At 45.8% G+C, this 18,826-nt stretch overlaps 2 protein-coding genes across 2 annotated transcripts in view; one reads left to right on the forward strand and one right to left on the reverse strand.

The window, feature by feature from the left end:
• The window catches only part of SUPT16H (SPT16 homolog, facilitates chromatin remodeling subunit), a 41,714-nt gene extending 24,060 nt beyond the window's left edge, over positions 1-17,654 (forward strand). The window contains exons 7-26 of the mRNA XM_075532391.1: positions 285-457; positions 1,057-1,147; positions 2,328-2,401; positions 2,731-2,843; positions 4,231-4,296; positions 4,416-4,511; positions 4,597-4,712; positions 4,812-4,965; positions 5,358-5,485; positions 7,963-8,098; positions 8,211-8,337; positions 8,562-8,680; positions 9,177-9,302; positions 9,724-9,836; positions 10,125-10,200; positions 10,785-10,954; positions 14,069-14,198; positions 14,723-14,852; positions 15,163-15,240; positions 16,347-17,654. Coding sequence (XP_075388506.1) covers positions 285-457; positions 1,057-1,147; positions 2,328-2,401; positions 2,731-2,843; positions 4,231-4,296; positions 4,416-4,511; positions 4,597-4,712; positions 4,812-4,965; positions 5,358-5,485; positions 7,963-8,098; positions 8,211-8,337; positions 8,562-8,680; positions 9,177-9,302; positions 9,724-9,836; positions 10,125-10,200; positions 10,785-10,954; positions 14,069-14,198; positions 14,723-14,852; positions 15,163-15,240; positions 16,347-16,492 — 2,362 coding nt within the window. The 3' untranslated portion in view covers positions 16,493-17,654. The remainder of the gene's footprint in view (positions 1-284; positions 458-1,056; positions 1,148-2,327; positions 2,402-2,730; positions 2,844-4,230; positions 4,297-4,415; positions 4,512-4,596; positions 4,713-4,811; positions 4,966-5,357; positions 5,486-7,962; positions 8,099-8,210; positions 8,338-8,561; positions 8,681-9,176; positions 9,303-9,723; positions 9,837-10,124; positions 10,201-10,784; positions 10,955-14,068; positions 14,199-14,722; positions 14,853-15,162; positions 15,241-16,346) is intronic.
• A 279-nt stretch (positions 17,655-17,933) lies between these two features.
• RPGRIP1 (RPGR interacting protein 1) overlaps positions 17,934-18,826 on the reverse strand; it is a 55,442-nt gene continuing 54,549 nt past the window's right edge. Inside the window, 1 exon segment of the mRNA XM_075532232.1 lies at positions 17,934-18,052. Within this exon segment, the coding sequence (XP_075388347.1) occupies positions 17,940-18,052 (113 nt within the window). The 3' untranslated portion in view covers positions 17,934-17,939.

Raw genomic sequence — 18,826 nt, forward strand, 5'->3', positions numbered from 1 at the left:
AGTTTTGTTAGTATTTGAGTGTATTTTTCCAAGTTATTGTGACTGCTAGTAAAAAGCAAACTCTTCTGGGGGGGAGGGAACCCCAAACCCATTCAGAAATTAGCTTTCTCCTAATACCTCCTTCAAATTTTTGAAAACGGTAAAGCAAGTCATCACTTAGTTACTTTCCAAAAGTTTCAGGCCACGATTCCAGTGCAGCTTCGATGTACTGCAGGGGGATAGCTTTCCCGTGATAGCTTTCCCGTGCCAGTGCTAGCTGTGGTGACGCTGTGCTTCCGTCCTAGTGACAAGAACCACATGCATTTTGGGTCCATCACTTGCGCCATGGGTATTCGCTTTAAGTCGTACTGCTCCAACCTCGTCCGCACCCTGATGGTTGACCCTTCTCCGGAAGTGCAGGACAACTACAACTTTCTGCTGCAGCTTCAAGAGGAGCTCTTAAAGGAATTACGGCACGGTGAGTTTGCCGCCTCAGCCATTGTTCACGCCTTGACGCCCAGAGCTCCCAGGTACCAGTCGTGCAGAATATGGCCAGGTCAGCCTTGAGAAATTAGAAGTCATACCACAGATCGTGTAGGGCCTCCTCTGAGGTCACCATATCTAAATATGGCTTGTAATATATATTCTACATCTTGGTAAACAAGCCAAACAGTCTCAGCATCTAATTAACATTCATTCGCCCTACTAGGAGTTTAATTGATGCCATCTAGCCCAATTCTTAAAAAAAATTATTTCATCGAGACCAGATATTTCACCATTCCTTGGCTCAGTGAGTCTCAAGTAGTATAATGAGGAGTAAGTAGATGGGTTTATATATATATATATATATATGTATGTATGTATGTATGTATGTATATACATATATATGCAGACACACACATTCCGCACCCTACCACTCTTAGACTCTACATCCTGTAATTCACAGACTACTGAGAAACTGCTTTAGTGGTTGGGGGAGCATTGATTTTAAAATGATTTCTGCCACCGCCCCGCGCCCCTTCACCACCACCACCCCACCCCCAAAAAACAAAAAAAACCCTTGTGTCTTGTGATTAGGTGTGAAGATATGTGATGTGTACAGTGCTGTCATGGATGTGGTTAAGAAGCAAAAGCCAGAGCTGCTGAACAAAATTACCAAAAACCTGGGGTAAGATGCGGTGACGTACACTGTCCCTCGGACTGTGTGTCCAGGACTGGCAGTGCTGAGGAGACACGGTCTGACATCGGTTGATGCAGTGCATCAGCTTCCTGGGTGCCAAACAGTGTTTTCAGGAAACGTGCTAAGAGCTGGGGGGGGGGGTTGTCCTTAAGTGACCTGGCATCAATTTATTCCTAAGTATTCTCCCCCAAGAACATTTCAGCCGAAAACATAAAATTTTTGTTTAACCCAGGACTTCTCAAACATATTTGACTAAGAAATACCTAATGTAACAGCTTACAGAACAAAGGACATTTTGGGAGATATTGACTATAGACGGGAGCGGGGAAATGATGATCTGACTACACTTAAGTGGAGAGCAAATATTTTAAGAAGGATGAGGGTAATGAATGTACAAATGTGCTTTACACAATTGATGCATGTATGGACTGTGATAAGAGTTGTATGAGCCCCCAATAAAATGATTTAAAAACAAAACCATTTTAAAGAGAGAAAAACTCTAGACAGTCTCCATAGATGAGTCCATCGTCTGTGGGCTTTTCTGATTAATAAGAGAAAATAATGTTGACCTGGTTTCTGGGTGGTACAATAATTAAATGGTAAAATGTGCTACTATTAACCCAAAAGGTAGGTGGCTGAAAGCCGTCAGAGGGTCTGGCAGAGGTCACAGCCTGGAAACCCTGTGGGGCAGGCAGTTCTACTCTGCACACTGGGGTCACCCCAAGGTAGAGTGGCTTCATCACAATAAGCCTGGTGCTTTGTTTGTTTCTCCAGGATCAAGTCCTGGGCCAGTGAGCCGTCCCCTCTCTGGCCATTAGGACTGTCCTTATGTCCTTTAACAGTGCCTGCTAGGCTCTGCCTAGGAGTACTCCTCATGGGTTTCATGGTAGAAGGTGAATATTTAAATATTTTAAGTGAGTTGAAATAAAGAGGGCCTAATACGGCATATGACAGTAATACTTTGTTTGGAAATTATTTTTTTAAATAGGATTATGCAACACATTAGAGCCCGTAGGTTGCCCTGGAGCCTAGTTCTTAACTGACTAATTAGTAAGATAGATCACACCAATGTATTTTGCCTGTCTCATCTGGAAAATTATACATTATACTTTACCCATCTACAAGACCTTTTAGCCTATCGCTGAAGTTTTTCTTTATTCCTTTTCAGATTTGGAATGGGAATTGAATTCCGTGAAGGCTCTTTAGTAATCAACAGTAAAAATCAGTATAAATTAAAAAAAGGTGAGTGCAGGCATACTCTAGGATTTTTTTCCCCTTTTTAATAATTCATCTCCTTTTTGGTTCAAATCTTTATTTTACCCATCCTTGGAGGACCCCTGATGGGCTGTGATCAGCAAGGTTGGCAGTTTGAAACCACCAGCCGCTCTGTGGGAGAGCGACGAGGCTCTTTACTCCCGTCGGAAGTTACAGTTTCAGAAACTCACAGGGGTTTTGCCCTGTCTGTAGAGTTACTAGGAGTCAGCATCCCCTCAATGGCAGTGAGTTGGGAGTTTTTGTGTGTTTATTTGTGTGTTTACAGCCACAAACTGATCCCCGTATTGCTGCTTTAGGAATGGTTTTCAGCATTAACTTGGGATTCTCAGACTTGACCAATAAGGAAGGGAAGAAACCGGAAGAGAAGACCTATGCCCTGTTCATCGGAGACACGGTGCTTGTGGATGAGGTACGCATTACCCTCCAGACATTTGCGTGCTCTTGACTAGCGTTTGAGCCACAGTTTGGACCCTGTCTTCTTACCATCAGTACAAGCCAGCTGAGGTTATAGAGATCCGTGTTCAGATGGACCTCCTGCAGCCAAGAGTAGAGCTTGTTACTGTTCGTCCATGCAGGGAGGACTTGATCCTCGATCCGGAGAGTAGTAATGGAATGATGTGCCTTTTGGAACAGCTTTACTGAAATACAGTTCATCCGCTCACACACTATAGTTCAGGGGTTTTAATAGTTTCACAGTTTTGCAATATCACCTCTGACTTGATTTAAGAACATTTTCTTCAGAAAAAATCTCATACTCAGTAGCAGTCACTCCCCATTTTCTCCTCAAATCTTCCTTTCTAGCCACTAAACTACTTTCTGCCTTTGAATTTGCCTACTCTGCATTTTGTCATGAATGGTTTAATGCTTTTTTATTATTATAAGCTAATAAGGACTTTTATGCATTACCTTGTTGAATCCTTATTATAACCATGAGGTATATATTCTCTTTATTTTTATCATTTTCATTGTGAATTAAGTAAGCGTTTACAGATCAGATAACATTTTTCCATTTAGAAACTTATCAAACCTCTCAGTGGTTTGCCCTGTTTCTTTAACAGTTTTATTGCCACATCATATAACTAACTCAATAATTCAGTCATATCAAGAGTGGCACAATCATGACCAGAATCAATTCATGTAAACGTGTGTGTGTGGCAAAAATATACACAGCATTCTCCGATTCACTAACTTCTCATGTATAATTCAGTGCCACTGACTCCTCTTTATGCAGCACAACCATGATTGCTCTTTTTCCAAGTGATTCCACCACCATGAACATGAACTCAGTGCCCCTGAGCAACAACCCTCCGTCCGTCACCAGGGTGGCTATTGGTCAAGTTTTGTTCCCCTCTCTCTTGTAGTAATTTTCTTGATACTGATCCACATATCATCTCTCCATAGTTAAACTGCTTTCAGAAAGAGTCACACGATTTCTAGTGCTCCTTCCCCTCTGGTTTGTCCTGTTTCCTTGTTTGTTTTTTGCTCATGTCCCTCTGAAGTATATGTTCTTAGTCTCCCTGTTCTACAGATAAAGAAACCAAGGAACAGAGAGATTTAAAGTAACTTGGACAGAAAATGAGCTGGGATTCAAACCAAGCATGCAATTTGACTATTACCCCAAGGTTGCTGCCCCCTTTCCAAGTGAGAGATTAGGAGGACAAAAATCCGTGTGTTGGTGGACCCGGGTGTCAGTGTGCAGGAAGCTCACAGGCTTGCCCGCTACCTTCTGAGTTATAAAGGGCAATGCGTGTCCTGTCAAGCTTCTTACAGTTGAGTGACTTCTGCCTTTATTCCAGGATGGCCCGGCCACTGTTCTCACATCTATGAAGAAGAAGGTGAAGAATGTGGGGATTTTTCTAAAGGTGAGAGGGTCCCAGAAGATGATGAATGAGTGAAAAAGAAGTTTGGCACCGTGGAGGGATTAAATAATGTTGGCTAAATAATTAAAACTTGACTTTTTGAAAATAACTTGTTGCCATAGAATGAAGACGAGGAGGAGGAGGAAGAAGAGAAAGATGAGGCTGAGGACCTTTTGGGAAGAGGTTCTCGGGCAGCATTACTTACAGAAAGAACACGAGTAAGTTCGCTTTGTTTGAAGTGACATCGAACTCATGTCTGTCAGATGCGTCACGTGTTCTGACTGCTGGCTTTCCCTTCCCTAGAATGAAATGACCGCCGAAGAGAAGCGGAGAGCGCATCAGAAAGAACTAGCGGCTCAGCTCAATGAGGAAGCAAAGAGGCGGCTGACTGAGCAGAAGGGAGAGCAGCAGATCCAGAAGTGAGTCGGAGTGTGCTTGCCGGTGCAGTCGCCCGGACGACCGGGACTGCAGATGCTCCTTAGTCTCCGCTGTTGACCCTCCTCTCTTTCCCACTCCAGAGCTCGCAAATCGAATGTCTCCTATAAAAACCCATCTCTGATGCCTAAGGAGCCACATATTCGAGAAATGAAGATCTATATTGACAAGAAATATGAAACCGTAATAATGCCTGTGTTTGGCATTGCGACACCTTTTCACATTGCTACAATCAAGGTACTCAAACTTCAGTGCATCAAGCCTTATCCAAACGATTTCATAAACTACTCGTTGGGCTTCACTTTACCGCCTTCCCCTCTTCAACTTTGTCTCCTACCATTCTCCTCCTCGTTCTCACTGTCTAAAAAGCTAATATTCTAACCTCGAAACACAACTTGCTTGCCTTCCTTCAAACTGTATCTTAACATCATTTACCCTGTAGCTGGATGCATAGCACAAAAATATTTGGGAACTGAATGATGTGGGGGCAGACTGAGTTCAATACAGTTTGCTAGGTGTGCATCCAGTTTTACATTAAGAACAATGCACTCCTCACTCCTTCAGTATCGCCAAACCTGCTTTGACTGCGGAAGCATTGTTTTATTCTCTTGCTTCCTCTCTCTGAACAGAACATAAGCATGTCTGTGGAAGGAGACTACACCTACCTGCGAATCAACTTCTATTGTCCAGGCAGTGCTCTTGGCAGGAATGAAGGCAACATTTTTCCTAACCCAGAAGCCACATTTGTGAAGGAAATGTGAGTCCCCCGGAAACCCACCATTCCTGAATCCTTCTCGGCTGGGGTGGCACCCTCAGAGGCACGTGGTGCTGTGTGCCGTTTCCCCTCCTAGCTACTGAGGAGACAGAGTTTCCCCTACTGGCACTTCTGGTAGCTTCCCCTTGCGGGCCTTCTGCTATCTTGAGGGATGTAACCTAATGGAGATGCCTCATGAAAACATCTTGTGCTTACTGTACACTTTTTGCCACAGAATGCTCAGATTTTATAACCCCTTGCTCCGCGGACTTCTGTTGCCTTCATGATGTCACACGTGGTTCTTGGGGACACTCGGCCAGGTTGCAGTGGCTTAGCCAGTTAAGCAGTTTCCATTCAAGAGAAAAGGGGAGTTTTATTATTATTTTAAAGCTTCCTAGGGCTTTCCTCACTGTTGATGCTGCCTTTTTCTCTGGAAAAATATTAAGTAGTTCTGAAACACAGGAAAACAAGGAGCTAACAGCAGTGGGCAGTTCAGCCCTACTAACGGCTCCCAGGGAGAAGGATTTCTGTAGAAATCTGCAGCCTCAGAAAGCCAAGATGACACACGGGGTTACTTTAGGTCAGAACCAGCTCAATAGCAGTGAATTTTTGGAGTGAGGTTCGCGCACGCCCCTTAGACTAGTTATTCTTTTGAGGACCAAGTGCAGAAGGATCAGGAAAACATGGGGAGAACATGGAGTAAGTGATGTTATATTGTGAGGATTGCAACCAGGGCAAGAAACAAAATAGGATTGAATTATTGAATAGAAACTTGATCTACTCTACAAACCTTCACGCGATTCGCAATAAAAGTTAAAAAGAAAACAAAAAAAACCTGGCCCACCAAGCCCCGAGGACAATAATCTAGCTCAGAGCAACCAGTGCACAGAGAGGACCATAGGGCCGGCCCCACCACAAGACACGACGTCCCTTAGTGCTCCAGGGGACCGCACAGTATAGGAGGTGTGCCCAATCTGACCCCACCACACTGGGGCGAAACACTAAGGGTGTGTAACACAGCAGCAGAGGTAACAAAGCAACAAGACCCTGAGGAATATCAAAAATCGACTTGGCCAGGGTGTGGCACCCCATCAGACTGCACTGGAAAACATTCAGTAAAGGCCAACAGACCTGGAACTATTTATTGGCTTTTCTTTTTTTGCTGTTGGTTTTGTTGTTGTTGTTTTTGTGTTGTTTGTTTCTTTTGCTTTCTTTTGTTATGTTCCTCTCGTTTTGTGCTTATTATTGCCTATGGAGATAAGGTAGGCGGGATAAACAATCCAGAGGAGAACACAACGGAACCAACGGTTCCAGGGGAAACAGGAGAGGGGGGGGTAGGGTAAAGGAAAGGGGTGCCAACAAACCCAAGAACAAGGGAACAACAAGTGATCTAAAATTGAGGGCATAGGATGCTTGGAGGATGTTGATCAAGGGCAATGTAGCTGAGAGGAATTACTAAAACCTGAATGAAGGCTGAACATGATAGTGCAACAGGAGGAAAGGAAAAGGAAATAGAGGAAAGAACTAGGAAGCAAAGGACATTTATAGAGGTCTAAATATAGGCATATATTTCTATATGTGAGACATTTCTATATAACAATGGGGGAATAGTTCTATATGCATCTATTTATTAAGTATTAAAGCAGCAGAAGGACATTGGGCTTCCACTTAAGTACTCCTCCAACTCAAGAACATTTTGTTCTATTAACCCAGCACTCTGATGCTCACTGCCTTGCAGAAGCCAAAATGGGTGCATACGCAAATGTGGGGAAGAGAGCTGATGGTTTCCGGCTGTCAAAAGATACAGTCTGTGGGGTTTTGGCCACCTAGCTGAGAAGCAACAAAGCCCACGTGGAAGAAGCACACCAGCCTGTGTGATCATGAGGGGTCGATGGGCTCAGGCATCAAAGACATAAAACAAAATTTTAAAAATCATATTGATGTGAATGAGGGGGAGGGCTGAGTGGAGACTCTGTAGACAACTGGACATCCCCTCACAGAGGGGTCACAAGGAAGAGACGAGCCAGTCGGTACAGTATAGCACCAGTGAAACACGATTTTCCTCTAATTCTTTCATGCTCCCTCTCCCCTCCCCCCCCCCCCATCATGACCACAATTCTACCTTACCAATCCAGCTAGACCAGAACATTTGCACTGGTACAGATAAGAGCTCGCAGCACAGGGAATCCAGGACAGATGAACCTCTCAGATTGAGAGTAGCCATACTAGCAGAGTAAGGAGAGGTGGGGCAGTAAAGAGGAACCGATCACAATGATCCACATATAACCTCCTCCCAAGGAGACAGACAACAGAAAAGTGGGTGAAGGGAGACATCGGTCAGTGTAAGACATGACAAACGATGATGGCAACAAATGCACGAATGTGCTTGATTTGATGGATTGTGAAAGGAGCTGTAAGAGCCCCCAATAAAATAATTTAATCGGAACCTGGCCTGGTAAAGAAACTTGTCTGCTTTACAGTACATACCGAGCTTCAAACATGAAGGCACCTGGGGAGCAGACGGTGCCGGCCCTGAACCTGCAGAATGCGTTTCGAATCATCAAGGAAGTACAGAAACGGTATAAGACTCGGGAAGCGGAGGAGAAAGAAAAGGAGGTGAGCCCGAACACCAACAAAGAATACCTACCTTTGGGCACAAGGACACCGTGGGTGGGCTTTGGGGGCGGGGCGGGTCGAGAGAGATTATATTAATGGTCTTTCTCCTCAGGGCATTGTGAAACAAGACTCCCTGGTGATCAATCTCAACCGGAGTAATCCCAAGCTGAAAGATCTCTACATTCGCCCAAATATTGCCCAGAAGAGGATGCAGGGTTCCCTGGAGGCACATGTCAACGGTATGCACTCTGGTGTGCCCACCATTCCCCCCTAGAGCCACAGTTGCACACCTAAGAAAGCAGATCAGGAAAGTGTTGCCAGGCGTGTGCTCGCAGAAAAGGGATCTCTGCACAGGTGCCGCCTTTGCCTCTGGCCCTGGTGGGATCAACCAGAGAAAATGCAGCGCCTCTGCCTGAGCTGCCGCGCTGCTCAGCACTAAGTAACGTCCTTTCTCTTCTCCCAGGCTTCCGCTTCACCTCTGTGCGAGGAGACAAAGTGGACATTCTGTATAACAACATCAAACATGCTCTGTTCCAGCCCTGTGATGGGGAAATGATCATTGTCTTGCACTTTCACCTCAAGGTAGCGCTTTCTTCTGGCTCGTCTTGTGACATGGGGCACAAACTCCGTTTCTGCTGGTGCTTTTCCTATCAATCACCTATCCCGTCAGACTGCGAGGGTTGAATAAATTGCCTCAGGTCCACCCTGTGGAGCCTGTCGGGGGTGCCCTTCAGTGTGATTGTTCTCTTGCTGTTGTCTCGACTGAACATACAAGCTCTTCTCCAAACTCTTATTTCTGAAATAGAAACTATTTGCTCTAGATACATTGTTACCAGCATAGTTCCCAAACCCACCACCACCACCACCAGCCCATTAGAAGAAACCAAAGTACTTTACAAAACCTAGCATTCTCTCTCAATGACAGCGTGGATAATGTCACTATTTTTACATATATGCCATGAGACCCCAATCTGAATCCCTGCCATTTCCAACATAGTATTTGTGTGCTTTGGTGTTTGGTTGCTATGCAAGCTGCGTCCTCTGACATGGTCCTTATTCTTCCTGCGCCTGTCCACAGAATGCCATCATGTTTGGGAAGAAGCGGCACACGGATGTGCAGTTCTACACGGAAGTGGGAGAGATCACCACAGACCTGGGGAAGCACCAACACATGCATGACCGAGACGACCTCTATGCTGAGCAGGTCAGTGAAACCCAGTCGTTTTATTCGCAGAGTAAGGGGTCGGATGAGCTCAAAATTTATATACGAGTCCTGAAGAGAGCATGCAGAACAACGGTTTATGGACTAGACACAGGCTGCAGGCTCTGCTCTCCAGTTAAGGCTCCCCGCGGGGCCCTGGATACATGGGATGTCGTGCTGGCTGGCACCCTGTCGGTTGCAACTCGGCACGAAGCGCAGCCGGCTCCTGCACAGCCCGCAAATCCTTTGTTAGGCCTCTGTGCTGCAGTCTGTTTGGATGTGTTCTAGCCAAAGTATTGCTGGCTATATGAGAGTCACGTTGGTAAGAAGGAAAGATTGCATAAGCACTCCGAACCTTTTTAGAGGGGTAGTAGTAACAAATGAAGGGATGGCTATTCATGTACTTAATTACTTATTTTAACAGATGGAACGAGAAATGAGGCACAAACTGAAAACAGCCTTTAAAAATTTCATTGAGAAAGTAGAAGCTCTCACTAAGGAGGAACTGGAATTTGAAGTACCTTTTAGGGACTTGGGGTAACATATCTCTTCTTTTTGCCGTAAAGTTTTCCTAATCTGCCTTTTGGGAAAATCGATTCTTCTCTTAATATTCCATTAGTAAGAATGACGTCATTTTTGCTGTGAGGTGCTCACTCCCTCTTGAAAGTGGTTGCGGGTTAGCTGGTGACTAAACTGAGGGTCCTTCTCAAGCTCAGTGCATGTGTCTGGGCCTGGGGAAGTGAGGGGATTCTGTCTCTGGTGGTGGCAGCAGTTTGTCTTGTCATGAGCCCCGTCTGATGCGAGCTTCTCATCTTATTCTTTCAGATTTAATGGTGCTCCCTACAGGAGTACCTGCCTCCTTCAGCCTACTAGTAGTGCACTGGTAAATGCTACAGAATGGGTGAGTGTTTTTTTTCTCCTTTTAATAAGAAAATTATTAAATTAAGAGAAAAGAAAGCAAGAGGGCAAGTGTTGGGAAAATAAAGACCTTAACTATGTTTTCTGTTGTTCGTTTTTTATCATTTTTCTTAGAATTGTAACTCACTGAAAAATTACTCCTGAAAATGTTAAGTTTTTCTTGTAATTGTTTCTTCACATTAGATGCCTTGAATTTATATTCCTTGAGGGAAGAATTATGGGGGGTTCTTTCTAGTCCATATGCTGCATCCCTTTAAAGAAAAAAGAGAACAGGTTCGTTATCTTGTGTAGTAATTTGTTTCCTCAAAACCAAACTCATGACCATCAGGCCACTTCTGACTCACAGCAAGCCTAAGAACAGATACAATTGCCCCTGTGAGTTTCTGAGGCTGTAAATATGGGAACAGAAAGCCTCATCTCTCTCTCCTGTGGGTTCGAACTGCTGGCCTTGTGGTTAGTGAGCCACCATATAACCCAGAGCTCCTTTGTTTTCTCCAAGGACTTGAAAGTGTGCTGGTGCTTTAGGGGCAGTATTTCTATGATAATGCATCCCTTCTTCCCTGACAGCCCCCTTTTGTGGTGACCTTGGATGAAGTCGAGCTGATCCACTTTGAGAGGGTGCAGTTTCACCTGAAGAACTTTGATATGGTGATAGTCTACAAGGACTACAGCAAGAAAGTTACCATGATCAATGCCATTCCTGTGGCCTCTCTCGACCCCATCAAGGAGTGGTTGAAGTGAGTAAAGCTGCCTGCCTCCAGTCTCCCTTTCTATTGGAGCCTTCTGTCACAGAATTTGCCTCATGTTGCCATCTTCCAAGTGTGGTGCATTGTACATAAACCCTGCTGCTGCTGGCCCTTAGTGAGATGGCCTTTAGATTGAGTGATACAACAGGGCAGACAGTTGAGGACCTAGTAGTGATTGACCATTTTATTGGGAGTTAATACAGATAGCATATTATTCCATAGTTGTATCACATCAAGCAGTGTTGTACGGTTGCTGCCACAATCAGTTTCAAAACATCCTTTTCTTTCTTGACCTCCTGGACATCGTTGACATCAGTTCCGTCATCCCAGCACTACTGGATCCCCCAGAAACCCTGATTCTACTTGCTGTCCCTTTAAGTTCATCGATCCTGGGTTTCATACAGTGAAAATGTAGAACAAACACTCAGGAGGGTGACTCCCAATGGCGTAGCACATCTGAGGTAAACCCAAATATGAACAAACAAACATACCGAAAATGTTGAAAACCAGATCAAGCTTAATGTGCCTCAGGGAGGGGTCAACTGACAGGCTTTCTTTCGGTCCTGGAGTCAGGTTTATGCTTTGATCGTAGCTGATCCGCTCTGCAGTGCACTCAATTTGATAGCCACTTGCCTCCCATCCTCTATTCCGGATAGAGGACATCACCGCAGGCTTGTTTCTGTCATAGATCCCACAAGTGTATCCTGGGCTCCCACTGTCTCCTTGTGTACCCAGCAGGACTTCGTAATGAAATTTAAACATTCAATCTTCTTCTGACTTGACTTGATACCCGTATAAAAAGATGTGAAAACTTTCAGAATGAATGTTAACATTTCTGAGGCTTTGCTTTGACATCTGTATGTTCATAGTCCATCAAGATGACTGTTTTCTCCGTGTCCCAGAACCTAATAAGCAGGGACATTTCACCCAGTAGAGAGAAGGTCAGGCCTGGGTAGCCTTGAGTGTGGCTCCATAATTGGGAACTGGGGCTACTCTAAATCTCATCTTAAGAAATCGATGATTGCGGAGAAATAAACAGAGAAGAATCTATAGTTTCCTTAAGGCTTTTTGTCTGAGACGCATTTAAGTTGGTGAAGTAGGATCAAAAATCGTCAGGTGGTCATCAAGATAACGAATGTTCACATCATTTCAGACAGCTCCTGTTTGTCCTTTCAAATCAGCAGCACCATTCCTGGTGTCGCTGCAGACCCTCTTCTCTCCTGGCGGATGGGACTGTCCATTGCCTCTTCTGGAAACATATAGATTCGGGGGTTTTAAAAAATCCACGGGGAAATTCCATTTCATTTTTCCATGAACTTTTTAAAGCTCCCTCCTATGTGGCCTTTTCCCTTAGCTGAGTAATGCTTGTGAAAGTTACCCAAATTATGCGCTTCCGTTACAATATCCTGTGTTAATGCTAATTAGTATTCCCATAAGGAGTCTTGGTGAACAACAGTTGAATAATTGGTTGCTTAGCGTAAGATAGGCAGTTCTCACCCACCCATCCCCCATCAGGAAGGAGACAGCCCTGGCACTGTGTCCGCTTCTCTAAAGATGGCAGACAGCCTAGAGAGAGCCCTCTGGGGCAGTGCTGCGCTCGCTCTCATGTAGGGTCGCTGACGCAGAACAACCCCTCACGACAGCAGCAGCCTGTGTTAGATCCACCAACCACGTACCACATTTTGTTTATCCATTCACCAGCTAATAGGGGAACCATTTCTATGGACTGGTTTCTCTGGCTTCTGTGCAAGCCTGGTAACATTTCTGATTGACGGGCAGATATTGTGACTCTCACATTATTGGCTGCTGGGTTTTGTTATATTGCTTAATTTCAAGGTTTTATTCTAGAATATACCTAGCTAAGTTATTTGGCCTCCTTTAATCATCCACGTTTCACTGGTGCAGGTTCGGAGCTGCCTTGGTTGAGGGCTGATTTGGCCCTGCTACTGAAGCAGTAGTCTTCTCCTTCTGTACCAGGAGGCTGTCGTCCACTCTCTGGAGGGAGGAGCAATTCTTTACAGTTCTGTGCGATTGCTCGGCCTGAGGTTTCCCAATGCTGCTTTGCTCGGCTTTGGTTAGTTTCCTTTCGTATGTGTGGAGATCAGTCCTTAGTGGACTTTGAAGGGACCCTTTGGCAGGCCTCCAGTTCTCTGCCCACCTAGTCTAGCTATCTCAGCACCCTGGACCCCTCTCTCGCCTGAGTGACCGCCAGATTGTGGTCGGTTCCCCTCCTGCACAGTCTGCCTGCAGACAGAAAACTGGGCAATTGTGACATGGGCCGTGTTTGTTGCCCTACTCTCTGTACAGACTTTTAGCCAATGTTGGAAACCCTGGTTTGCCATTTGGTCTGTTTTCAGTGGTTCATCGTGGAAAGGCAAATCTCGACCTTGTTATTTCACCGTAGCTGGAAGCAGATGTTTCCATTTGTGTAGGCGTGCCTGTCTGGGCTTATGCGGTGTTCTCAGGCGGCTTTTATACCGAAATGTGGTGGTTGTTATCCTTACAATTGTTCCTGGTTTTCTGTTTTCTTCTTCTTACCTCCTCACTGTAATTGATTTGGCTGTAGAAAGATAATGGAAGTCATTTGCACGCCTTCTAAATACAGGCCATTTCAAAGAGTCACTACGAATCCATGCCTTACTTTAAAATAGATCGTGCATCAAATAAGACATTGGGAAGCAGTGGACGGTCCAAGAGGGAACTGGAGGTCCAGGAACAGGTTCTGAGTTGCAGTCGTGTGAGTGACTGAGGAGAGCGGCGAGTAATGGGAATTAAGAAGCGGTTATGAGTTGAAGCCACTGCTAACGAGAAGAGGAAGCAAGCCTTGTTGTGGCTGAGGGCTGGGAAATTGGTGCTTCGGGAGAAGAGGGAAAGCGGGAACGCAGCTGGTTGAGGGGAAGGGGTGCTTCAGTTACAATGCCGCTCTGCCTGTCGGTTTGGTGCTAGCGCTCTGGGAGGGCAGATGCCAGCCATTTAGGTGTGCTCCCTGGCACAGCAAAGCATACCTGCTCCCACCGTCAGGAAAAGTGATCCAGCAACATGACATTGGACACATGGTGAGCAAACCGCAGCGTGGTTTTGACTTTGTACTATCACTTCTCTCAGTTCCTGTGACCTGAAGTACACAGAAGGAGTGCAGTCCCTCAACTGGACTAAGATCATGAAGACCATTGTTGATGACCCTGAGGGCTTCTTCGAGCAAGGTGGCTGGTCTTTCCTGGAGCCTGAGGGGGAGGTGCGTGCGCGCGCGGGCTTCCCGCTCTGCCTGCTGCCCTGTGGCTGCTCTCGTGCGCAGACAGGCAGCGTCGGGGCCGGGTTGTACGGTGCTTTTTCCCACTTAGTCTTGGAACGAAAGGATAGGTGGATTGAACATGGGTACCCACTGGCAAAGTCTCCTTGAAGTTACTAAAAACTGTTCTTGGTGAGTTTCTCAGCATTGGGGAAAAATCCTTCAGGGCAGGTTGACAAGAATTGTTTCCCGAAAAATGGTCCTCCTACCTCTACGTAATGCATTATTACCGAGAGTGTTTCTGAGGGGTCTTGCTCTGGATAAAGAAGTGTGAAGTGAATCAAATAAATGAATGGGGGTGCTAACAGAGGGGTACTCCTTTAATACATAGTGTAGACACTCAGATTTCTTCCATGTAAAATGTGGATACTGCTGATGTGAATTGGATTAATTTCATTAATAAAATGAATGTAAACATCCCCCCCCAAAGAAACAAACAAAGTAAACCATAATCTGCTCTGATTCACCAGGGAAGTGATGCTGAGGAAGGGGATTCGGAATCCGAAATTGAAGATGAGACGTTTAATCCCTCAGAAGATGACTATGAAGAGGAAGAAGAAGATAGTGATGAAGATTATTCATCTGAAGCAGAAGAGTCAGGTTAATCTTTGAGAAAATGCCATGGCTTCCTCATACATCATTTCTAGAAACTACTTTGTTTTCGGACAAGGAACCCGTTTCATTTCATTCCTCCTGGTACAGCAGTTCTCAACTTGTGGGTTGCGACCTCTTGGGGAGTCAAACGACCCTTTCACAGGGGCCGCCCAATTCAAAACAGTAGCAAAGCTGTAGTTAAAAAAAAGTAGCAATGGAAATGATTTTATGAGGAATTGTACTAAGGGGTCGTGGCCTTAGGCTTGAGAACCACTGGTCTGGAGTAAGGATTAATACTTTGTTCATTGCATTCCAGACTATTCCAAGGAGTCGCTGGGCAGTGAAGAAGAGAGTGGAAAAGATTGGGATGAGCTGGAGGAAGAAGCCCGAAAGGGTAATTTTTTTTTTTAATTGTTGGGTCACAGGGAATATTATGCAGCAGAAAAGAGAAAGGAGGTTTAGGTGCGCCCACAATGCGGGGAACCTTGCAAGCAGGCCGATTGGGAAGGACCACAGCCTTGTCAATTGGCACAACATAGTCCACACACGACCGCTGCTCATGCTGCGGCGAGTGGTGCGTGGGAGCCTCTAGGCCAGTGAGTGGCCAGCTGAGGGAGGATGCCGTGCTCCGGAGGGGAGGAGCGACTTCAGGAAAGAGCTCATCCCCAGGACTCAGGCCTAGCAAACCGCGACCTCTGGCACCACCAGAAGGTCCTGGTCAGTGAGAGAAAACTAGAGACAAAACTCAAAATCATAAAAGGTGACCAGACTTACTGGTCTAGTAGAGACAGTTGTAACCTCTGAGACATTGGCCCTGCCACTAACCATACCCCTAGGGATCACCTTGTAACCTAACCACAGACAAGCCTATGACGTTAGCAGTAACACCCATGGCGAACACACTCCTCAGAACAATTGACCTAGGAGACCAAAGGGCAGCATTTGCCCCAAACCAAAGGGAACCCTAAAAGAACAATGCGTGGGGCAGGTTACAAATGACGTCACAAACAAAATGTATGTGCGTTGTTGGACGGAAAATGAGTTTAGCTTGTCCACTTTTACCCATACTCAGTGAAAAAAGAAAATAATTAAGCTGTGTGATTTCACTTACATGAAATAAGCAAGTATATAGAAACCCAAGATGATTAATAATACTGGGGTGGGAGAGGGCGAAGAAGAGTCTCGGGGGTGACGCTGAGTTTTGTTAAGGTGACAGCATATTTGGGGGAAGAATAGCAATTATGGGTGCACAGCCTGAAACTTAAGTTATGGGTGAAAACAGTATAGGCACTGGGACAGGCGCTTTGCTGACGTCGCCGGATCTAGCCCTGAAGTAGTTTCTCCATCTTAAAATAAAGTACGACTCAGAAAAGTTAGCAACTTTTTGAAAGTTGCCTCGCTAACGATCCGATTCCAGAATGCGTGCCCTTCACCACCTTGCGCCAGGCCGGGCCCGTTGGGCTTTCACAGCCACCTGCAATGTTTTCTCCCCCCGTGCAGCGGACCGGGAAAGCCGCTATGAGGAAGAGGAAGAGCAGAGCCGCAGTATGAGCCGGAAGAGGAAGGCATCCGTGCACAGTTCGGGCCGAGGCTCTAACCGGGGTTCCAGACACAGCTCTGCACCACCCAAGAAAAAGAGGAAGTAACCTCGGAACTGTAGCCCTGAGCTCCACTCTTCCTCCAGCCAGCCCCCTGAGAATTTTACATGACATACATAGAAACTGTATTTTTTTTTTCTTTTGTTTTCTTTTGAAGTTTTGCCATTTGTGTTTATGGGTTTAGGGGGCCATTTGTGTGGACCAATCTACTCGGGGAATTCCAGGCCCACCAGGACACGTGCCAATGGCCCCATCCAGATGGCAAGGGAGGAGGAGGTGTTCTTGAAGAAGGGCAGAGGCTTCCGCTGTTGGTAAACATTGTTTCATTCCTCACTCTTCCTGTCATCTCTGCCAGGACCCCGATGGCTGACGGCATCGTCTCTGGTGTCTTAAAGCTTTCTGGAAAGACACTGGTACACGGTGGCCCTGGGCTGCCTGTGCCATCATTCCTGACCAGCAGATTCAGTTCTTCAGCTTACCCTACTGTCGTGACTTTTCCTCAGATCTCTTTCAGTTCCATCTCTCAAGAAAAGGCTCTTGGTTGCTAATGATTTGGCTACTTCTGGCAGCTTGAGTTAGTGAAGCAGCTGGGGCTGGTGCCGGCCGGCCTGCTTTCTTGCCTCGTGCAGACTCTGAGGTACTTCTGCTGCGACGTAAGAAGCAGTGACTCCTCGGCCTGATTTCCTCCTCACAGATGCCCACGGTAGTGGTAGAGACAGATCACCACTGTCTCCTCCTGACACGCTATCTGAGAAAGGACGGGGTGCCTCGTGGGTGCTGCTGCGAGGGAAAAGGTAGAGGTGGTTCAGAGGAGTCCACAGTTAGATCTGGAAGGGCCACGTCAGGCCTTGGGCCTAGAATGCCCTGATGAGGAAGCGAGAGAAGAGGAAGGGAGGCCACGTCTTCAACAGCCTCTCGTCACTGCTGCTCCTTGTTTTGACTCGTCTGCGTTGTCCTGTATTACCGGTCTCTGTCGAACAGCTTTTCTAAGTATTGGGGAGTTAATCTTGCCCTCCTCCCCCTCCTGGTTCTCTGTGCCCACCTGTCCCATTGCAGCTCCTTCTGTGTTCTGTGACTAAGAAAAGGGGGAGGGGGGCAGGGGTCTTGGTTTTTGTTTATTTGTTTTGTTTTTTTTTTCTCCTTAGCTGTAGGACTTGATATTTTCAATTTTGGAAGAACTAAAAGATAAATAAACTGGGTTGTTTTTTTTTTTGTTGTTGTCGTTCCTGTTTTGTTTTTGTAACCTCACCTTGTGTGGCAGTTGGGGTTCGTAGTTCCTGAGAGCAAGCTGCCTCACGTGGTCAGCTGCGAGGGCCTTACCTCTCTCAAGTTAAAACCAATCACTACGAGAACATAACATCAATCCAAACTGTCAACAGTAGTTAACGCGACATCCCAAAACATCACAGCAGACCAAATTCATGTATATCAAGTTACTTTATAAGAGACTTTTTACTCTGGTTCCCTCCGATTTTCGAACGGACAGCACATTCCATCACATAAACAAATCTTCAGTCATCTCCTTGTAAATAGCATGGAGGGCAGCGGCAGCTTGGAGGGAAACCTTCAGCCTTCCTATGGGGGTCGCCCGGTCTCCAGGGCTAACAACTGTTAGGGGGGAAAGTGTCAGCCAGTGTCAGTCAATTAGAAAACACTTGAAAACCTGCTGTTTGCCATGTTAGGTGTATGAGCTAGGACCTGCACTGAGTGACTGTGCCCCTCTAAGAGAACTCTAGTCCGGTGGGAGAGGAAAACAAGTGAGTATAGTACAAGGCACCTGCCCGAGAATGGAGGAATCTGAATTAGGAAAGACTTTGTGGAGACAATCCCCAAAAGGGGTTTGTATTTTTATTTTTTTGCGTTTTTAAAAGTTAGTTAAAAGTATGTGCCAAAAATCACCCTACGCAGTTCCGTTTGGAAAAGGACAAGGAGCTATACCAGGCAAACAGGCCAGTCGTGAAGGGCCTTGTCTCGAAGGAAAGCTTCCCCTAGAGCCGTGGCTCTCCACCTTCCTCGTGCCGCGACCCTTTCATACAGTTCCTCGTGTGGTGACCCCAACCATAACGCTTATTTCGTAACTGTGATTCTGCTACTGCTATGCATCGTCATGTAAATATCTGATATGCAAGATGTATTTTCATTGTTACAAATTAAACATAATTAAAGCATAGGGATTAATCATAAAACAACATGTAATTATATATTGTGAAGTATTTCTGTTTTCCGGTGGTCTTAGGTGACCCCTATGAAACGGTCGGTCGGCCCCCACTGGAGTCGCAACCCACAGGTTGAGAACTGCTAAGTTAAACCAAACCTACTGCAATGAAGTCGATTCTGACACCTTGTGACCGTGAAGGACAGTGTAGAACCACCCCGTAGGGT

The sequence above is a fragment of the Tenrec ecaudatus genome, chromosome 14 (assembly GCF_050624435.1).
Source record: "Tenrec ecaudatus isolate mTenEca1 chromosome 14, mTenEca1.hap1, whole genome shotgun sequence".
NCBI classification, from domain to species: domain Eukaryota; kingdom Metazoa; phylum Chordata; class Mammalia; order Afrosoricida; family Tenrecidae; genus Tenrec; species Tenrec ecaudatus.